Raw genomic sequence first — 20,293 nt, 5'->3', positions numbered from 1 at the left:
CTTCATTGCTGCAATTCCAAGCTAAAGCAGTTTAAATTGCTCACTGCAAACAGTTTTGCAGCTGAATGTTGTTGTCTTTCAATACATACGGTATTTGAAATTATTTTTTCAAAACAGTTTCCACATAACGCAGACTAACTTTCTCCGAAAACATCACCCTGTAGTTTGTAGTATTCCTAAAACCAGAGTCAATAAATACATCCCTAATTATGATACTGAGCCAAGCTGTCCTGCTGAAGCCCAATTTTTATCACAAGATGGCTGAGGCTGGAGCGGACCTCTGGAGCTCATCTGGTCCAACCCCCCGCTCAAGCTGGGGCTCCCAGTTTCTGAGGAGCTTCTTTTTAGCTCCTCAGCAAATTTAGTCTTCAAAACCCAAAAGCAGGCTGATCCGATAAATACTGGTTACATGCTGCTACGCAGTTATGCAAAGCAGAAATCCAAATCCTCAGTCCTTTTGGTTTTTAAACCCATGGTCAATGCTATGCATGTTCATTACAGCATCAAATTAAGCCTGTGTTCAATTATTCCACTTCATGAGACTGCATTGTACTCAATCTGCTTGACAAATATGTACAGTGATCCAATCTAAAAAATGATACCAACGGCTAAAAGCACCCAATAAAGTATAAAAGCTATTTATAAAGCATAACATTCAAAATATGCCAAGATGTACAAATACTTAAGACAGCTTTTTCTATAAAGATATTGCAAACAGTATGTTACCTTTGTGTCTAATTTCCATTGGTGAAAGATTTTCAGTTCCTTTGACTTCTGACAATGCCTTCAATTCAATTGGCAATCCATGACAATCCCATCCAGGTACGTAATGTACTTTATAACCTCTCATCATGTAGAAACGATTAGTGATGTCTTTTAAAATCTGAAAAGACACAAAGGTCAGTTATCCCTTTAGCTCCCCCATGGAGAATAGCTACATTATTAATTAAGATTCTTCTATTATAAAAACAAATACAAAAGGTTGCATGATACATTTACATTTAAGACCATCCATTTATGATTTTTTCTTGCCAATCATCTTGTATGCTGGCAGAACCTCAAGTGACCTCTGATCAAAGGAATTCACATTCAGTATAACTGAAAGATGCAGTTTATAAACTTGCAAGACTTGAAGCAAACAAATCCTACTTGCTCTTATTTCTAAAACATTCAGCTAGATCTACAGTGTTGGCCTAGTGCAAATTATTGCTTTTTTATGCAAGTGATCAACTATCAAAACTTGTCATTTTCAGAAGTCCAAGCTTTAGTGCTAGTCCCTTAAGAAGCTGCAGGTCACATTTTACTCTTTCTCACTTTGTAGCACACGTAACACTGTCATTCTCAGGACTGAATATAAATGTATCCAAACATATTCAGGAGTATTACTCTGAAGCTGAAATTTACATTTTAAAAACCATCAACATTTGGTCATTGCAGTTCCATCGAAGATCCCCAGATAAAATAAAATAAATGCAGTAAAATAAATGCAATACAACAAACTCACAAAATACCCAAAGGAAAAAAGAATAGCAAGGCACAGCTCAACCATGCATTACAGTAATACTTTTACATATAACACACACAGAAATACACACTCACCCAATGTGAGTATGTGTGATATGTTCCACAGACAAATAAATTGTGCATTTAATATTGCTTAGGAATAAAGACTGCACTTTCTTAAAAATGTTCTCTTTTTACTGAAACATTCAGCCTCATAAATGAGCACTCAGCATACAGGCACCATATACTGGCATACAGTATTTATGCCATAGTATGGTATCTATGTCACTGTGGCATGATATAGCATCTACACAACTGCGTCACTTGCTTTTTAAAACCCCTGTTTACCAAAATACCGGACATTTTAAATTGCCATTGATTTAAACTGGAGCGGAGAACACACAGCATGTTACAGGAAGTATTTACCACTTCAAAACAGTAGAGTGTGAACCAGTAAATATTTACTTTATTTAATGCGTGGCCAACATGGGGGTCTCCATTGGCATATGGTGGTCCATCATGAAGACAAAATTCCTGCTTTGTTTTCCTTTTCCTTTGCCAAGAATACAGCTCTGAAAAACCACATTTCTGTAGAGACAACAAGAAAACAACTAAATCATCACAGGTCTTCGCAGTCCCCAGAAGTCCGGAATTTGGCTTCACAGTAGAACGCATATTGCAAACAAATAAACTAGCGCGGGGAGATGAACTTGTCCAACCCTGTAACTGCAGACGCAGCAGCTCCACGCTACCAAGAAGCCCAAGAGAGGCACAGCACCAAGCCTCACGGCCCTGCTCCGGCTCTCCGCCACCCGTGCGGTCCTCGCTCCTCCTCCAAACGACGCCGTAACAAACCCGAGCGCGCCCGGACTGTAACCAAACCCCGAACGAAGGCCCCGAGCTCTCCCCCTTCCGCCGGCACCAGGCCCCCCGCCCTGGCCCACACGAAGCCACCCGCAGCCAAAGGCGGGCCCGCCAACACACCTCCGCCCGCCGCCCCCCAGGCCGCGCCGCGGCGGGCAGGGAGGCCCCGCGGGAGAGCCAGAGCCGGCCCCCGCCGCTACCTGCTGCGTCTCCAGCTCGATCTCGGGCTGCAGCCGCCCCGGTAGCTGCGCGGGGAAGCGGCTGCGCGGCAGCAGCACCGTGTCCCGGTACTGGGAGTCCCGTTGGCTCTCCGCCGCGGGCTCCGAGGCGGCGGAGCGCGCCCAGCCCCAGGCGACCCTCGGCCGGGCCCGCAGCCCGGCCCGGGCCAGCGGCGCCGCCCGCCAGGCCCCAAACATCGCCGCGACCTGCGACGCGCGCTGGGGAAACGCTTCCGCCTGCGCTACGGCAAGCGGCGCGGCGGCGACGGGCCGCGGGAAGGGACGGATCGCGCAGCAACGCGTTTGTCTGCCCGTGAGGGCGGGCGCCGCGGGGCGGCGGAGCGCCTCGGCCCTCCCCGGAGCCGGAAGGATTCGGGGCGTTTCAAGCTCGTTCTGCGGAGCCGGCGGCGCCCCCCAGACGCGTTCGGGGCCAGTTCTGCCTGAAGTGAGCCGCCGCCGCCGCGGGGTGACGGGGGGAGCGGGAGGGCCGGGCACGGCGGGGAGAGCAGCTCCCGCCGCCCTGTGTCGGCCTCGGAGGCCGAGGGCCGGGGAACTCGCTTACCTGGGTGGGGATGAAAGCAGGGGGGTGTGCCGAGACCACCGCACAGTGCGGTTGCTGGGCTAGGAGAAAGGACCAGGTATGTTCTGAAAGTCATACGCAAATTTAACCTGAGGGGTAGATGCTGTGCAATCTTTGTAAACTGTACAGTCTGTAAAAGCCACACTTCCTTTGTCCAAAGCAGTGTATTCCTGAATGTATTCTGGAGGTATACATCAGACATGGCCCTCATCAGACAGAATGTACTGTAACTTATCAACTAGTCAATGTGAGATCAAAAAGTTGCAGAGATGAGAAGCCTATGGCCAGCCAGCACACACTTGCCTAACCAAAAAGATCCACCGCCCCAGAAAGCGTGCTGCACAGGAGATGCGGCCCTGTAAAAATATCAGACGCCTTCTGCAGTAATAATGCGCCTTGCACTCCGTTAGTTAGTTGCTCTGTATCACGGGGAGGGGGTGTTGAACCTCTCAGCTCCTCTGAATAAATCTGATTTTTCTTAAGCACATTTTAATTTTACGGTTTGCTTAGAGATTTCAGGCAGGTTCACTACAGAAAGAAAGTAGACTTCTTTGCCTTAAGAATGTCCAAGAAAATTGTGCCCAAGAAACACCTCGAGTCAAGCTTCAAGAACATAAGATACTGTATTGTTTTCTGAGGCTTCTGAAACTTTATGCAAACATGCAATAAACCAAGCCTTTAAAACAATTAGGTAAGTTTTAGCCTCATTTTACGATGCAGGATCAAACATGCACTAAAAGGTCAAATGAAGAATGAGAAGCTGAGCATAAAATCTTAATTATCTTCTTCCGAGCTCAATTCTTTAACCCAAACTTCCCATCTAATTTTTTTTTTTTACTCTCAGAAGTACTCATATTCCAGATATTTTCAGTATGGAATGAACAACATGCAATTTTCCATCCTGTTAACTTGTTTCACATGATGGTATATACTTAAAATAGTATCTGTCTTCCCATGTGTTACACCACCTATTTGTTCTATGACTTTCAATTGTTTGAGAGCTGCTTTTTGCCACAGGTAGCGTTTCCAAAAATTCCTCTGTAACCATTGTTACCACTCTATGATAGCCCACACATGTGCTTTGGGTATGGACCTTGGCTATTTTACAGGTCTCCAGAGCACTTTGCTCCCATCCATGAGCAGTAAATAATTAACAGTAGCAACCGTGCTTTTTGAATGTACTTACTCTACTCTTTTAGCTTCAGAAATCTTCCAACTTTAGATACACCTGTACGGTGTTTCTAAAATGCTCAAAAAGTTCTTAAACCAGCTAAATTTGGGATTGATACCTCTAACATTGCTGTTTGCTTTTGCTGTAAACAGGTGTGAACTTGAGGTTACATCAATATCATCTACAGCAGCTAGCCTTATCACTTCATCATATTATACTTTACCGAGCAGATTTCTCAAGCAAGAAAGGAAAGGTATTGTAAAATGACTTATTGCCACTTATGCAATACTTGCTGCAATTGCTACAAATATTGACTGTGAGGGAAGCCTAATATATCACCTGCATGGTGATTAATGAGTTCCTCTGTACTTTTTGTTCTGGCTCTGTGCTCAGGTGTTTACTGGGAAGAATATTATACATGTGAACCCAACCCAAAAAGCATGTAATCTAGACAGACAGAAAAAACTGACAGGAAAACATAAAAAGCCATTAGCTCTGCATTTTAAAGAATACAGCATGGTTATCAATACTACTTTTTCCTCAGATAGAGAAAAGCTGGGAGAAATGGATGCCTTTTGCAAGAGTGATAGTTATTCTTCTGTTTGGGAACTGAAGGTGTAGTGAATCACGCTGATGTGTGCTGGGGAACAGCTGTAGAAATGAATACCGTAGGAGGAATGACAGGACATGCAGTGTTGAGGGGAGGAAGGAAGATGTAATAGATCTCCCTAAAGAAATCAAAAGAAGGTAAAGAAATACAGAAAGGATGGTAAAATTTAGATAAACAGATTTTCGCATACGAGGGCAGCGCTTGCAGTACCTGCATATCACTAGCCTATTTTGTGTTCACAATTAGGCCATCTACAAAAGCCTACTATTTTATATTTAAACAAATAAAAATAGTAAGTAAAGTTGCTTTTGTCATCCTACCTGGTAGCCTTGTACTTGAATCTGGACACAAACCAACTGTGCAGGTTCAGTTCTGAAAAAATGAACTTGTGTTCACAATGTACAAAAAAATGAATGCTCTGTGTACACTACACTTTTATGATGAGTTGCTGCTGTTCTTGTTTAATGCCAAATTTTATTTTAGCGAGAACTGGGCTCACTGTCAGAGCATAGATAATTGAAAAATCTTGTCTAAAGTAGCTTTATATCCCTGTGTTTGTTAATTGTATTTTTAAAAACGTCAGAGCTCACTTCATTAGTACTCACTGGCAGTAACCCACTTTACCCTTCCTACTCAGCTTAAACTGTTTCTGTTTGGAATGTTATGTAAAATATTTTTGTTCTTATCTTCTCTTGAAGAGGAAACATACAGGTTTGCTTTTTGTTTCCTTTCAGCACTCACTATGGCTTCTCCAGCTCTACTAATGCGTGTGGTCGCCTCTGCATATTCTGTTGCAGAAAAAGCTGCAACAATTGTGAGAAATGTAATGGCTGCAGGAGATCTGGGGATAGTGGAGAAGGTATTACTTTTACTTTGTTCCAATTTAATTTCTTGTATTAATGCAGAGTTGGATACAGGTCAAAGTGGTATTTTTGAAGATCATCAACTGGGGAAGGAAATACAGTCCTCACCTCTCTGATAACAAGAAATATTTCTTATTAAAAGATTAAAAGAGCAAAGAATTGTCTTTTGACCAGCACTTCTAAAGAATGTTCATACACTTAAAAAATACACCATAATTTTGTCCTGATTCCCCTATCAAAACACAAGCTTTGGATAGCATGTCAATTCATAATAATGTATCTTTCCCATTAATTTCCATACCTATGTAGTATAAAGTACTGTACCCTTGACAAATTTTGGTTTAGGATAAATAAGTGTTTAGTTTCTTAAAACAAAAAGGAACCTTAGATTTGACTGTAAATCACAGTTTTCAAAATAAATTCAGAGCTTAAAATTTAATTCTATAAAGAAAACAAAAATGAAATTACAATCATCTGCATGAAGTTCTTCATTTGCTGCACTGATGAGCCAGGACCTTTGTTTTGACTACAATACTAGAGTAAGTGGAATTAACTTTTGAAGTTAATTGTAGCTTTACAGGTATGTCACAGTATTATGGGCTGCATTAAGTATATTATTTTTGGTCTTTAAGTAATTGCTGATATTTATGTTTTTCTGATAGTAAGTGCTTTCAGGCAGTTGTGAAGAAAAGCCTGATCCTTTATGATTTTTATTGTCAGTTCAAACAGTAGATGCAAAAAGACTTTTTTCCCCCCCATTTGGTCAGTTACTCACCATTACGAAAATATTTGCAAGTTTTTATAATTCCCTCTTTTCCTAAGCAATTAAAATCAGGTGTATGGTGGAGAGAAAAAAAAACCTGGAAAGTAACGATCTGCATTTTCAAAAGTATTTAGATGCATAGCAGGATTCTCAGATATATTAAGTAGAACATACTCTCCCACACAACCTGCTTTTAGGTTCTTGGAAAAAACTAATGCAGCTTCACTACAAGAAAGCTTTGTGCACTACCTGTACTTTGTTTTATTAACCAGTTAATTTTAAATGCATAAACAAGTTTCATTAAGCTTATTTCTTAAGAGTCCAGCAAGGTTAAGGTAATTTAACTAAAACTAAATGCTGGCTTTTATCCATTTAACTCGGTTTCACCTTAGAAAATGCATGTGTGTTAATATTATTTCCCAGTAAATCAGAAATGCACTGCTCTGTCATTTTCTAACATAATAGAACCAGCAACTGAACATGGGTTTTTTTGTTTGTTTTGTTGTTGTTGTAGTAGTAGTTTTGAAATACACAAATTCCTCTCCATCCTTTGACAGGGCGGAGCCAATGACTTGCAGACCAAAGCTGACCGACTGGTGCAAATGAGCATTTGTGCTTCCCTGGCACGGAAGTTTCCTAAGGTGACAATCATAGGAGAAGAAGTACGTACCTAATTGATTTCATACTAACAATTTAACTTGCTGTAACTTGCAGTGGAATTTGCTTTGGCAGGTTTTAGAAAATCGTCTGTTTTTGTTTTGAAAAAGTATTTCCATCCCATTTCATCTTTCCATTGCATTAGCTTTGTCAAGCAAGCTGCAAGCAAATCCAGAGTTCTAAGGCAAATCAAGGTGAGTCCAACACCTTTTTCCAATAATTTTGAAAATCTTTTTGTTAGGAACTGTCCAGCGATGAGGTGACTGAGGAATTAATTGAAAATGGTCACTGTGAAGAAATACTGAAGAAAACTTGTCCTGCTCAGTACACAGGAATTAAAGAGGAAGAGGTAATGTAGTAATGCTGTACATATGTCTTCATATTTTACACTTTCTATATAACTTACTGATTTTAGCTAAGAATCTATTGAGAAAAAAGGTTATTTCAAAGTTGCAAATTTTTCTTTTTGGTTTGAAAACTGAAATGTAGTCATGAGAATCAAACCTCCAGAGCTGGTAATGCTGCATTATCCCTATGTGCAATAATGGAAAATGGACATTTGCTTCTTACAACTTGTGATTCAAATTAATGTGGGAGGAATCTACTTTGGACATAAGAAAGTAATGTCATTTAAGTGTTCCGTTTAAGCCTTCATACATCTATTAAGATATTTACTGAGAAGTTCTAGTCAGTTTTTAAGCTTTTTTTGTGTAAAATACTATTATAGGCTTCAGTCATATCATAATGTTAAAATTTTCAATCTCTATTTCCTTACTGCTGTAAGGAAATTAAAGCACTGAAGTAAAATATATATTTTGCATGGTAATTTACATGATTTGTATTTATTAATTTTCCTTATTTTTTTATTTTCAAAGCTTGTAATATGGGTTGATCCCTTGGATGGAACCAAGGAGTACACTGAAGGTTGGCTTCTCTTAATTCTGCTGATTGAAAAAAGTTATGGCAATGTAATAAAGTAGCATGTACATGTGGATAGTTTTACGATAGAACTTACATACAATATTGTTTCGTATGGCTGATGTTGTTTCTGTACTTTGATTTCTATGGAATTTTTTAATCATTCCATTCAGTTCTAGCCAGTATTGCATATTCCTGGCGGGCTACTGAGTGCCCATGAGTTTTTATCACTTCAGGGAACAAAGGGCTGCCTTTGAGTGCTGGCAGGTTGTCTTAAGTTTTTAGTCAAACTTACAATTTTGCAAATACTTTGAACTGAGGGACTAAATCTCCCATTTGCACAGGAATACACTCAATTATATTTACATCCTCCTCTTCAAACAACCCAAATACCACAGCTGTATTTGTAGCCCTTTCAGAGTAAAACATCTTCCCACAAATCATAATTCTTCAGTTATGCGAAGAAACTGTTTGCAGCAAAGTCTAATTTTTGTCTGTAGAAATAGACCCTAAAATGAAGAAAAAAACAAAAAGAAAAACCGCCAGAAACAACATGCTGAAACCTCAACTCTAGCCTCCTGCTGCATCTTTTAATTGATTAGTGTGAAATATTTTAGGCAGATTATTTTACCCCCTTTCAGGGAGAGAGATGTACAAGTGTCAACAAATGGATAGTTTTGAATACTATTAAATAATTCACACCACAATTATAGAAGAATGCCATCATATACTGCTATTTCTTTAAACTTCCTTCTCATTATATGCTAATTATAACATAGTTCTATTAAGATAATTCTATCTGGGGCATTTTTTTTGCAGACCCCAAGCCTAAATGACTAAAAAAATTATATCAACCAACCTGTTACACCCCTAACCCCTAAAGTCCTGATTAGTATTTGCATTTTTAAGATACCACCCTGCATATCAATTTGTGGACTTTTATTGAAGGTTTATTTTTTCATATGTGTACTTTCTCTTTTTCAAGCATAACTACATTCATATGATTTCTGTACAGGTCTCCTTGATCATGTAACGGTTCTTATTGGAATTGCTTATGGAGGCAAAGCAATAGCAGGAGTTATTAACCAGCCATATTACAACTATGAGGTATTAAATGCACTGATTTGTTTAAAAGCATTAGGTGATTTCTGTGACTTCTAAGCCACTTCTGGTTAGCACACTTTCAACTGAAAAACAGTGTGTAGTGGAGTTACTGTTGTAATATAAGGTGTTGTTGTTTTTATTAAATATACACAATACTGAATGTTGGTTTCCAGGAACTGAATCTCAGGGACCTACTACCAGCCATACTGAATCTTGAGGATTGTGTAATACACTAATACTGTGTACATTACATATATACTGTACATATTACTACAGTACATATAAAGTACATATTGTAAAACAAGAACAGCTTGGCATTTTTTGTAGTCTTTCCTAGAAATTCTTTAGTAAATCCATGCAATAGGTGCATTTGTCATGTTTGGTAACTGCCATAAGCCTGCAGCCCTAAATAAACCAAGTGTACCTGTCACTGACAGCTGGGTTAGAGTGTATCAGGCCAGGTTTCAGGTTTAAGTCCAGGATGGCCAACCTACAGGCATTTACACATGTTTGGAGATTATTTCAGTATCATCTGTGAGGTGGGGGAAAAGCTCAGAATGCAGCCTGATTAAACTTACTAGAATTTAAAGAAAAAGCTCTTGAGCTGTTGTAATGCATGTCATCAGCTGATTCTGTATGTTCTGTGATATGTGTGATAAAACATATACAATGACAATGAAGATATTTTCAGTTAGTGATTGCGCCTGAAGTAGAGAAATATACAAATACTAATTTGTCAGTCATTAGAGGCGGGATGTAGTGCATCACCACAATGTCTCAGATAAGGAAATGGGAAATGATGTCATTGCCTTAGAGGGAAAGAGACCCATTTCTCAGAGCTTTAGAGCAGTTCTTTTTAAGTGCCACTGTTTAAATTGATACACCAGTATTAATATTATACTCCCTAATAAGCAAAGATTTCTCTGGGTACTGCTCTCCATTTGTGCTTTAAATGCTGATCACTACAATTAACCATCACCTGGACCTGTGTACCTTTTTCATAGGCAGGAGCTGGTGCTGTGCTGGGCAGGACAATATGGGGAGTCCTGGGCATAGGTGCCTTTGGATTTCGGCTCACAGAAGCACCTGCTGGGAAACACATCGTCATTACCACGCGTTCTCACAGCAGTACCCTGGTAAATGACTGCATCAGTGCCTTGAACCCAGACAGTGTCATCAGAGTTGGAGGAGCAGGAAACAAGGTATGAAAACTCAAAATCTTTTGTTTTCATAGGGACAAAGAAGCCTTATTACCCTTAGAAAACAGAATCTTTAGAGAAATTGTTTGCTTACTTGCATGAATGTACAGGAAATTTCGTCCTCCTTCCGCAGCACAACTTCTCTTCTTAGCATTCACAGTGTTATGAATTAGAGAGTTGGAATTTGGTACAGGTATATTTGTAACTATGACTGTGCTGGCCATGGCTGAGGTCCACCTTCCCCGATATTCTGTTTCTAGAGGAGAAAATATAAAGTTCTAAGACCAGAATGACTAAATGGCAATACAATTTAATCATAATTATTAGACATTTCCTCCTGTTCATGTTAATATGTTTTTTGTTCCAACTATCTAGCAGCACATACCAAAGGATAAAAGTAGGAGCAGCACACAGTGATATTTCCTTTGCAAAGCTTCTCTGCATACAGGGAGTACTCATTTGATGCAGTCTTGAAAGCTTAGTTTTGCCATGGTTGTCAAAAACAGACCCTCCAATATCTTTTCTCCATGTGTGCAAGGCCCAAAACGGCACCAAGACAACATGGAGATAGTTTCCACTATTTTCTTAGTACTTGCACAAGATGCAAAGTCTTGTTTCTGAAACTAAAAGCAGATTTTCATCCTATTAACTGTATTTATAACAATCAAAAATAGATCATGCAGAATGGTAATACAGTATAGGTTTGTAAATCTTAATATAATTTCTTGTAATATTGGAAAGAAAATGGCTGGTGTTCCTTTTCTGACCATAAGTGCATAGAATAAACTGATCTAATCCCCGTTTCCTAGTGTTATTTTAACCTGTTTCTAAATGCTTAGATCCTTTGCAATGATTGCCACTCTCTATTCATAACAGATCATTCAACTTATAGAAGGCAAGGCATCTGCTTATGTATTTGCCAGTCCTGGGTGCAAGAAATGGGATACATGTGCACCTGAAGCTATTCTACATGCTGTGGGAGGTAAGTTAATAGCACTCAAAATTCCAAGGTAAGTGCAACTGCATCAATTTACAGTCATTTACAGTTTTCATTAAGAACTTCAAAACATGTCTTTGGAAAAAAAAAATGACACTATATGTGTATTTTTAAATAGTCACAATTCCCTAGGAGCTTTGAGCCCTTTGACATCAACAAGTAACTCCAAAGGGGCAGCAAATGATGCTCTGTAAAGCATAATATGATCTGCTTTGCCCTCGACTAATATAGTCAATAACTGTCAAATAATTTAAAAAGCCAAATTCCAGAATTTTGTTTATATTAATATTTTCAAAACAAATGGCTTTTTTCTGTTGGCTACTATTTTACAGTAAGATCACACTGTCCTACTAACTGGATATAGTAGTTCATTATTAGTAACATATTACATAATATGTGGACATCAAATTCTTAAAAAAAAAAAACAAACAAAAATAGGCCAAATCATGCAGTTTTTCCTCAGATGCAAACACTCCAAAATTGAGTCATTCATGTAATTCAGTAAAATCAGTGGTCTCCAGCCAACATAAGCCACTTCACCTTTCTAGGGGGTAAGGGAAGTTATGAAAAGTCTCACTGACAAGAATTTAAGTGTTACTATTGTATTTTCTCTGCTGTTCACATTGATAGACCTTTTGCCACCATATGCTACAGTTGTGGGGTTTGATCTCCTAAATTCTGTCAAGCAAGGATAACAGGCTTCATAATGACATTATTTAACTCCTCTGCTGTCTCTAGTGTTGATAACTGGGATAGCTTTAAACAGGTTAGCTGAGGCACAAAAAAGCAACCAAATCTGGGGCACCACAGTGCTGTATTTAGCCTCCTTGTTTTGTAGGTATCTCATGGTTAAATTAGCTTGCATAAAGATCTGTGTTGCTCTTGTTAAGTGATTTCTAGAAACTCCTTTAAAACTAGCTGTGTCATTTCTATATTATGTTAGAGTTTGTTGTGTAGCCTTACCCTTGCTTTTTCTTGAACTGAGGATGTTTCTTTCTTTCTTGTAAACAGCCAATGTAAAAACTACTCGGGAAGTATTTTAATTAATCCATAAGACAGAGATGTTGTTTTCCTTTTCTGAAACACAAGGAATTTAAGTATTGCTGAAAGAAAATAAAACCATTAGTTATTTGATTTCAGTCAATAAAAACTGTTGTACTTAAACTGGGAGCAAAGATATTTCACATCTGAAGACAGGCATGTGTACCCCAAAGACTGGGTTTTTTTAGTTATATCACTTGTAGTAATAAAATAGATTATCTCTCTCCAGCTCCTGTTTGCCGGAATAATTTTTTTTTTTTTTTTTTGCAGGCAAGATAACTGATATCCATGGAAATTCATTTCAGTATAACAAGGAAGTGAAACACATGAATTCAGCTGGGGTCCTTGCCACATTGAGAAATTATGACTATTATGCCAGTCGTATTCCTAACACGGTTAAACAATCTCTTGTGCCTTAAAGCAGTAAAGCATCTTCACTTGGCCTGGAAGGCTGAGAAAATGAGCTTGGAGAAAAAGAAAGAAGATAACTGAGCTTGAAATTTTGTTTTATAGAATCTGAACCAAATTCTTACATTAACACGTTCAATAATTTCAAAATTACATACAGAATCTCTAGGTATATGTTGGATCAGATTGTTTTGTTGTGTTTAGCAGACAATATCAAAAGTCACGTTTCTTCAATAGTAGTTGTCCATATTCTTTGGGAGTATTCATTCTTCATGACTGTGCTTAATATACTGCTAATCACAACACTACAGTCCAAAACTCATCTTAATATTCAGGGCACAAAATTGTTAAGTCATTTGCCTGATCTTGCTCAATATCTTTTGTTGTATGTAGTCAACAAGGGTTTATGTGTTAAATACAAATGGAGTGAGAATTTGCTGAGATGGATTAGCCCATTTATAATAAAGTGGCCAGTTTTGATTCTTAGAAGTGAATCTTTGAATTTGTCAATCTGCTCTCAGTTTTGGGATTGCCAAGACTGCTGTTTGTGGTGAGCTAGATTGTCTGAGTTTTGCAGGAACCAGGACACAGTCCAGCTGGGCCTCTGACATCTCAAATGGGGGTTCCTGGATCATTGGATCCATTGAGGATCAGTGAAGCATTAATACAGCAGGACACCTCAGGTGAGGAGAACCCAAGGAAACTCAAACAAGGGGAGGAGTTCCAGCACATCTCTGATGATCTGAAATGCCTCTGTCAGGATCAATGCCACCTCAGTCTTGGAGAGCTTTGGGCATCCTAGGTCATTTTGTCATACATGGGGACAACAGAAATGCCAGAATTTGAATTTTTTCACATCCAAATTTTGAGAGAAACAAAGTCCAGATGCTTTCCAACAGCCCCAAGAATTGAGGAACCTGACACTACCACTTCTCCCTCCTGTATGACATACGCATGTTAGGGGACACAGCAGGAGCCAAGATCACTGAACATGAACTTAAAAATTGGAGAGCCTGTTTCAGTCAGCTTTCCCATAGGTGTGGGGGTTAGGAAAGCAGGATTCAACTTGAGTCCACTTGAACACAAAAGAGAACAAGAAGTAAATGACATTTGACTAGCTAAAATTGGCAACCTTAGCCTAAACAGATAAAGTCTCTTCAATCTGAATTTAGGATTTCAGAGTATCTTGAACCAGTGGGGCTGCTATGTCCTTTATCTCCAGATTCTGTTACTCAAGTCCCTCACCCTCAAATTAAGGAGTCTTGGGGCCTCCCTTTTCCTAATGATGTGACACATACTGAGGCATGCCATGAAGAGATGCCATTTTCAACAGACAGCACATAGTTGTGCTTTTCTTCCTGTTTTCTGTGTGGATAAGTGGCATATGTTGGGTTCTCAGGCTTGTGGTGGCAGGGAGGGTGCCTGAACTTGGCTGCTTGATTCCATAAAGACTGAATGTCTATGCTCTCCCAGCATTATTTTTTTTTTTGCCTTAACCTCTGCTGACACTATAAACAGCAAAGTAACCTGCAAGTTACACTGCACCCATTGTCACGTTCTCCCTGCCCACAAGGTTAAGTCCTCTGAACAACTACACTCTTGGTCCACTCAAACCATTTTTAAGCTAGCACTGAATTTCATGATACAAAAAGCTACGTTTTTCCACACAGAAGAAAAGTGCAAAATTCAGTTTTTAACAGTGTGTTCAAGTTACTTCTTTCTGTTTTCACCACACAAGGTATTTAACAAGTCTAATTTACTTAGACTCCTTAGATTAGATCACTTCCTCACAGTAGGGTGACACCAATATGACTTCATTGGCTTAAAGCTGGCTCTATTTCCAGCAAGCAGGAACATCTTGACACCAGAAGATACAAACAAGGTGACTGTTGCTAAAGTGTTCCCCCACAGAGAAGATTCTAAGGAAGCTCTTTCCTTAGTGAGGTCAGCTTATCATGACACAGATAAATTAGCAGGATTATCACCTACCTCATTCTGTCATCATCAGCCAGTCCATAATGCTATCATGACACTGGATTAAAGCTGCATATATAGGAACAACACATGCTGCTATTCCTTTCATCTATAGCCTGCCTTTATTCTCCTTCCTCAAGCGTATGACTAGTAGCAAGACAGATTCAGCCTGCTTTAATTAAAGCCTTGTTCATATTTTGACCCATTATAAGTTTACCCATTCCACATCTTGTGACTGAAGTTTGAACCACGTAGGAAGTACATGATTAATCAAATTTCACGGCCTCAGTTATAGGTAATTCTCACCTAAATCTTCTGCAGGATTCTTGGGTATGCATGCTTTAGTATTCACATGAAAATCTGCATGTGAATTTTCAAAACACAGTAAGATAAAATGTGGAATGACTTGGATGATGCAAAGCCTGCCTTAAGTCTTTCCACGTAATGATTAAAATACAAAGCCAAGTACAGAACCCACTGTCAGTAATCCTCATCTGTCTCCATATTCTTGTTTTCATCTGAAGCTTGCTATATGTTTGAAAAATCCCTAAGCATAAGCCCCTTTCTAATTCTGCTGTAATTTATCTCTGCTCATTTGCAGTCACTTCAATGGGAGTAGAACGAACATGGCATACACCAGCTTCTACCTGACCCTTATGTATGGAACCACTTCCCATGCTTACAGAAACTGCAAGACTGCTAACGCAGAAAAATATCAAAGTTGAGATAAAACCCAGCAGTAGGAATCAAGGATGAAAGCCAGCACGTAAGGTGCAGTCATGCTCTGGCTATACCACTACGCCCACTGCACAGAACAGCACTGGTCCAGCGACCAAGCGTTTGAGACTTTCCCTGCCAGCACACCAGGTGCTGTAGTGCCATCTATAAAATAGACTGAGGGGAAAAAAAAGAAACCACAGTGACACTGCATTGTCCTTGCAACAATGTGAACTTGAGCCTGTCTCCTGGGAAAAGCCGCTGACACGGTATTTCTGTAATTCATTCCAAGACTAGCTTGACCCAATGCAGAACCCGCCTGCTTGTGAGGGGTGTTAACAAGCAACGCTCCGCAAAACCAGACGGGTGGAACCACCGCGCTCAGACGCGCCGGTACGCGCTGCGCCGCTCGGTCAGCCGTACCGTTACGTACAGACGGGGCACCGCAGCCACCCCTACGGCTGCTGCCGGCCGCCCAGCCCAAGGGCTCTCACGGGTAACTCCGGCAAAGCCCTCGGGAAGGCTCTTCCGAATCGCCGGGGCGGCTGCGGGAAGAGAAGCACCGGCGCCCGGCCCCACCGAGGCCAAGGGCACGCTGAGAGGCAGGGCAGCCTCCACCGACCACCCGGACCGGGCGCTGTCCCCGGGGCTTCACCCAGCGTGGACGGGGTGTGGCCGGCAGATCCCTGCGCGCCGCCCGCCAGTCGTCCCTCGCCCGGCTCCAACCTCACCGCCTCCTCCCGGCGGACCTCGGGCCGCGGCGGCCCCCACCGCAACCGACCGACCGCGACGAGGCCGAGCGCGCCACCTCTCCCCTCAGCCGCCGCCGCTATAGCTACTCCCGCCGGAAGCCAGGGCGCGCGGCCCCGCCCCGCGCGCGGCGGCGGGCGGGGCCAGGGGCGGGGCCTGCCGAGCGGGCCCTTGCCGAGCTGGCGCCGCCGCGCGCCCCGCCCGGCCCCTCCCCTTTGGTTCCGGCGCGGCGCCGGCGGTGTCGGCGGGGATGGCGGCGCTGAGCCTCACCGTCAACGCGGGCAGCCCCCCGCTCGGTAAGTGCGGGCCGGGCCTCGCTTCCCCGCCCTCCCTGCTCCTCCGGGGCGTGAGGGGGGGTCCGGCGGGGTCCGGCGAGCCGCTGTCCCCGCACCGCCGGGCCGCGGGCGGGACGCGTGGCCGCCGCGTTGCATCATGCGGCGCCGCGCGCCGGTCGTCCCCGCGTGCGGGGCCCGGGCGAGGCGTGAGGGGAGGCACGCGCCCGCCCGCCCCTCTGGGAGCCGGGGCCGCTCCCCGGCGAGCAGCCCGGTGCCGAGGGGCCCGCGTCGCCGGCAGGGACCGGGTCCAGCTGGCGCTCGAGGTGCTGAGGAGAGGCCGGCCCGCCCAAAGAAACTGAGTCATAGGTGGGACCCCCCCGGGTCGACTTGGCGCGTTGGGGGCCGAGTTTTCGAGGCAGCCCTGATTCAGGTGGCTTGTTCGTCAGCTCTGCCTGATTGCTGATGTCTGTCCTTGTCAGTTCCGATCTGCTGCTCAAATCCGGCTCGTTCGGGGGGCTGGTTCAAAGTTGTGCCGCAAAATCGTGCTTTCTCCGTTGCTCGCTGGACCTCGAGGCGATTTTGCCTTTAAAAATGCGAGAACCTCCTTCACTGCACTTTCTGCCGTCTGGAAACAGCCTTTTGTACGTGTTCCATACCATTTCTCCATTTTGTTACAACTGTTCACAATACATTGTCTTCCCATTTTCCATCTTAGTTGATTCATTGCTTTTTTGCGCTGTTATTCCCAAATGCATTTCAGAGTTGAACACGTGTGGCTGCTGATTTAAGGCATAATAACATAAGTTTTAAATAATGTTTCTCCTGATACTTGGTTATACTGATTTTCTAGGAAAGGTATGATATGATACAAGAGCTATGATTAACATGGGCTTAGGGGCTTTGGAGGATTTTTTTCTTTTGATAGCTGGTGAGTGGCATGAGAGCTTTAATTCGGGAGATTGCATAATTATGTCAGAAATATTACATATTACAAATGAAACACTTTAGTCAACATTTGTATTAAGACAAGTACACCCATCCTACTCATTCCCACTTCATACTGTTCACTGTGGCTTTGCACTGGGAAAAGTGCAGTAGCTTTTAACGTCATTAGGATTAATTACATAGCTTGGTGGTGTGGATAATGCTTGTCATTTTCAAAGCATTTCCATGCATGTTATTAAAATACTTCCATGTCTTAAACAAAAATACAGCATAAGCAATGTCATCCTGACTTTCACAGACGGATAACTGGGATGGGAAGAACCTTTACTTACTGTTGATAAAAGTGTAATGCCAGAAGAAGGGTTTGCAGCTTAGCAGAGGTGAGAGCTAGGGAATTCCTAGGTCCAGTGCTTTGTATTTAGGCCAGTGTATTAATAGCTTACGACATCATCTGCCTTGGATAATCTGTGCATTGCTCTAGGGAAGATAGAGTGTACAGCACACTATGGAGACTGTAACAGGTTAGGTGTCTTTTTAAGACCTAGAGTATAGTCCTTTGGCTAGTTTCATTTAAGTAATATTTCCTGTGCAAAAGCTTGCTGTCTTCGTACGTGCTTCTGAGCACAGCAATAGAACACAAGCTCCTCTACTTCTGCTCAGCAGGCTGAATCTGGACCTGAGCCAACCCAGAAATACAGTCAAGTTAGCTCGGTGCTTTGTGTGAGCTGCTGTGTCGTGCTACAGAGCATTGAGATCAGAGCAGGTTTGCATCAAGCTGCTTTGGATATGAGCAGAGCTGTCTTCCAGGTGATGATGTAGCCTAAAAAAAGCCAATAATTCTTTTCTTTCTAGAGGCCATCCATTACTGTTGCTGGTGAACTACTTACTCTGAAAACCCTGTGTAAGCTTGCTGCACTTTTTCTTGAGTAGAGTTTCTTGGTTTTGAACGGCTAAGCTTTTCATAAACATTAAATCAGATTAAAAATAGTCTCATCCTTGTTCAGAAAGTACTGGTATATTCAGCAATTGATCTCCTTTGGTGCATATGTCAGGGCTGGGATGGAATACATTACTATACTGTTCAGTAATCAAAAGCGATTTCATTATGTTCTCTGTGTATGTTGCGGGACAAGACTAATTTTTACAATACTCTTAGGAAGCAAAATGTATTGCTGCTGACACTTGCTGAGCTCACTGCAGGTTACTGTAGTGGCAAACATTACCGATTTGAAGCTGTAAGGATTGCCAAGAATAAGAAGCCTCTTGCATATGAGATTAAACATTGATTTCTTCCCTGAGCAATCTTACTTGAAGGAACCAGTTCAATCACCTGGTCCTGTTTGATAAGAAATGTAACTGGTTTGTTGCTACTACGAAAGATGTCTTTCCTGGAAGAAAGTTCAGTATCTTTTTCTCTTTTTTTTTTTTTTTACAGGAGCTCTGCTGACAGTGGAGCATGTGAAGAATGATGTTGAAATTTCAGTGGAAGAAGGGAATGAAACCCTCCTCTGTGTGTCCGAGTAAGTGACTTTGCATCTCTCCTTCTAGCTTTGGGTCAGCAGTTTTAAAAATCACATGGTTGTAACATTGACAGTAACCTTTTCAGGTAGGAGGAAGAGAAGACGACAGTTTTATTTGCCAGTGCGTTACTGATCTCTCTTTGTAGCACAGACAAAACATTTAGAATATATTCTAAACTTGATCCTTATGGAAAGAGCTCTGGTATTCTTATTTGCGTGCACTTATGTCTAATTGTTTATGCTGTACCAGCCACTTTATTGTTTAGGTAGGCAAGGTTGGTATACAAGATTCCTTGGACTTGCACATATATGGTGGAATGATTTTTAGTTTATGTGGCATTATTTTGGGCTCACTGCTGCATATAAGTGAAGGCATGATGTTATCTCAGAAAAGTGCTAATTAACTGTGCCATGCTATCCAGTGTATCCATCTGCATCCTGTAGAAAGAATCTTGGAAATCTTTGTAGAAATCTATTGTCTATCCTTCTGAAAATACTCTGCCATTGGAATAGTTATTTTCAAGTTTGGGGCATGAAAGTACTTTTTATGATCTGAGTAGGGTCATATGCATATCAGAAATGCAGGACTAATGCTGTTAGTTTTGGGAAGCTGCATTGTCATCTTAGATTCCATATAAGGTAAGATACCTGGCTATATCAATAGGAGATAACCTGACATCTTAAGTACCACTGACATATCAGTGGAGATCTCTGATGTCTGATATCTACAGTAAGGAGCATATTTTAACCCATAAACATTGCAATCCTAACTTAAAGTATGTTAACACTATGATGAGTTTGGAATTAGTGATTTAAAATAAGTGTAGTTTGTGAATACTATTTATTTTTTTTTTAAAGAATGGGAAAAAATCAGTTGTTCACAGGTGTGCTGACAAACTTGCATTTTGTGAGCTATTTCAGTAGAAGATGCTGTTAAAGGCACAAATTCATCATAAATTGGTATTCCTGCATATATGTAAAATTGATGTAAAAACAACGTTATTTTTACATTGTGTTGCGAAGATCCTGACTTGGTCCTCATAAAAGAACACTGGCTGAGCTTTTCTACTGTCTTCTAACCTTAGGGAAAGAGTTTGTCACTATGTATGTATTTCTGCAAAAAATCAAAGCACAGTATGATTCACAGTCTTCTGTCATAGTGATTGCTTTACTGGTTCCAGATACTGCTTTCTGGTTAAATTGTTGGACTTGAACT

General features: G+C 41.4%; 3 protein-coding genes and 1 long non-coding RNA gene across 11 annotated transcripts in view; 2 read left to right on the top strand and 2 right to left on the bottom strand.

Annotated features, from left to right (window-relative positions):
* IARS2 (isoleucyl-tRNA synthetase 2, mitochondrial) overlaps positions 1 to 10,317 on the bottom strand; it is a 39,249-nt gene extending 28,932 nt beyond the window's left edge. Inside the window, exons 1-3 of one of the 2 annotated variants that reach the window (XM_075413024.1) lie at positions 10,245 to 10,317; positions 1,969 to 2,091; positions 727 to 883 (exon numbers count right to left, since the gene is read on the bottom strand). In XM_075413024.1, coding sequence (XP_075269139.1) covers positions 727 to 883; positions 1,969 to 2,091; positions 10,245 to 10,253 — 289 coding nt within the window. In that variant the 5' untranslated portion in view covers positions 10,254 to 10,317. Of the gene's footprint in view, positions 1 to 726; positions 884 to 1,968; positions 2,092 to 2,567; positions 2,799 to 10,244 lie in introns of those variants that run through there. The other variant, XM_075413023.1, reaches the window with a different exon arrangement.
* Positions 2,846 to 13,385, top strand: BPNT1 (3'(2'), 5'-bisphosphate nucleotidase 1). 2 transcript variants are annotated; one of them, XM_075413026.1, is made up of 11 exons: positions 2,846 to 3,030; positions 3,676 to 3,856; positions 4,489 to 4,589; positions 5,681 to 5,805; positions 7,130 to 7,234; positions 7,471 to 7,578; positions 8,105 to 8,153; positions 9,163 to 9,254; positions 10,256 to 10,453; positions 11,327 to 11,432; positions 12,759 to 13,385. In XM_075413026.1, exons 4-11 carry the CDS (start codon positions 5,689 to 5,691, stop codon positions 12,905 to 12,907), a joined length of 924 nt encoding a protein of 307 aa, XP_075269141.1. In that variant the 5' UTR covers positions 2,846 to 3,030; positions 3,676 to 3,856; positions 4,489 to 4,589; positions 5,681 to 5,688; the 3' UTR covers positions 12,908 to 13,385. The 2 variants fall into 2 exon arrangements, with proteins under 2 accessions (XP_075269141.1, XP_075269140.1); XM_075413025.1 differs by lacking the exon at positions 3,676 to 3,856.
* LOC142360477 (uncharacterized) lies at positions 10,549 to 16,423 on the bottom strand. Of its 3 annotated transcripts, none has more exons than XR_012763088.1 (3): positions 14,886 to 16,423; positions 12,411 to 12,524; positions 10,549 to 10,706 (listed from the first exon to the last, which is right to left on the bottom strand). It is a non-coding gene; the product is annotated as an uncharacterized LOC142360477 (long non-coding RNA). The 3 variants fall into 3 exon arrangements; XR_012763087.1 differs by having other exon boundaries at positions 12,411 to 12,550; positions 16,011 to 16,423; XR_012763086.1 differs by having other exon boundaries at positions 16,011 to 16,423.
* Positions 16,424 to 16,551: 128 nt separating this feature from the next.
* The window catches only part of EPRS1 (glutamyl-prolyl-tRNA synthetase 1), a 45,622-nt gene continuing 41,880 nt past the window's right edge, over positions 16,552 to 20,293 (top strand). For all 4 annotated transcript variants that reach the window (XM_075413022.1, XM_075413020.1, XM_075413021.1 and 1 more), the window contains exons 1-2: positions 16,552 to 16,633; positions 18,993 to 19,077. In XM_075413022.1, the coding sequence (XP_075269137.1) occupies positions 16,588 to 16,633; positions 18,993 to 19,077 (131 nt within the window). In that variant the 5' untranslated portion in view covers positions 16,552 to 16,587. The remainder of the gene's footprint in view (positions 16,634 to 18,992; positions 19,078 to 20,293) is intronic.

This window comes from Opisthocomus hoazin, chromosome 2 (genome assembly GCF_030867145.1).
Source record: "Opisthocomus hoazin isolate bOpiHoa1 chromosome 2, bOpiHoa1.hap1, whole genome shotgun sequence".
NCBI classification, from domain to species: Eukaryota; Metazoa; Chordata; class Aves; order Opisthocomiformes; family Opisthocomidae; genus Opisthocomus; species Opisthocomus hoazin.
This window is presented reverse-complemented; position numbering and strand designations above follow the sequence as displayed.

Coding starts and splice junctions, on each gene's coding strand:
- BPNT1 (XM_075413025.1), top strand. CDS start 5,689: ATGGCTTCTCCAGCTCTACTAATGCGTGTGGTCGCCTCTGCATATTCT. Junction 5,806..7,129: donor ATCTGGGGATAGTGGAGAAG/GTATTACTTTTA, acceptor ATCCTTTGACAG/GGCGGAGCCAATGACTTGCA. Junction 7,235..7,470: donor TGACAATCATAGGAGAAGAA/GTACGTACCTAA, acceptor TCTTTTTGTTAG/GAACTGTCCAGCGATGAGGT.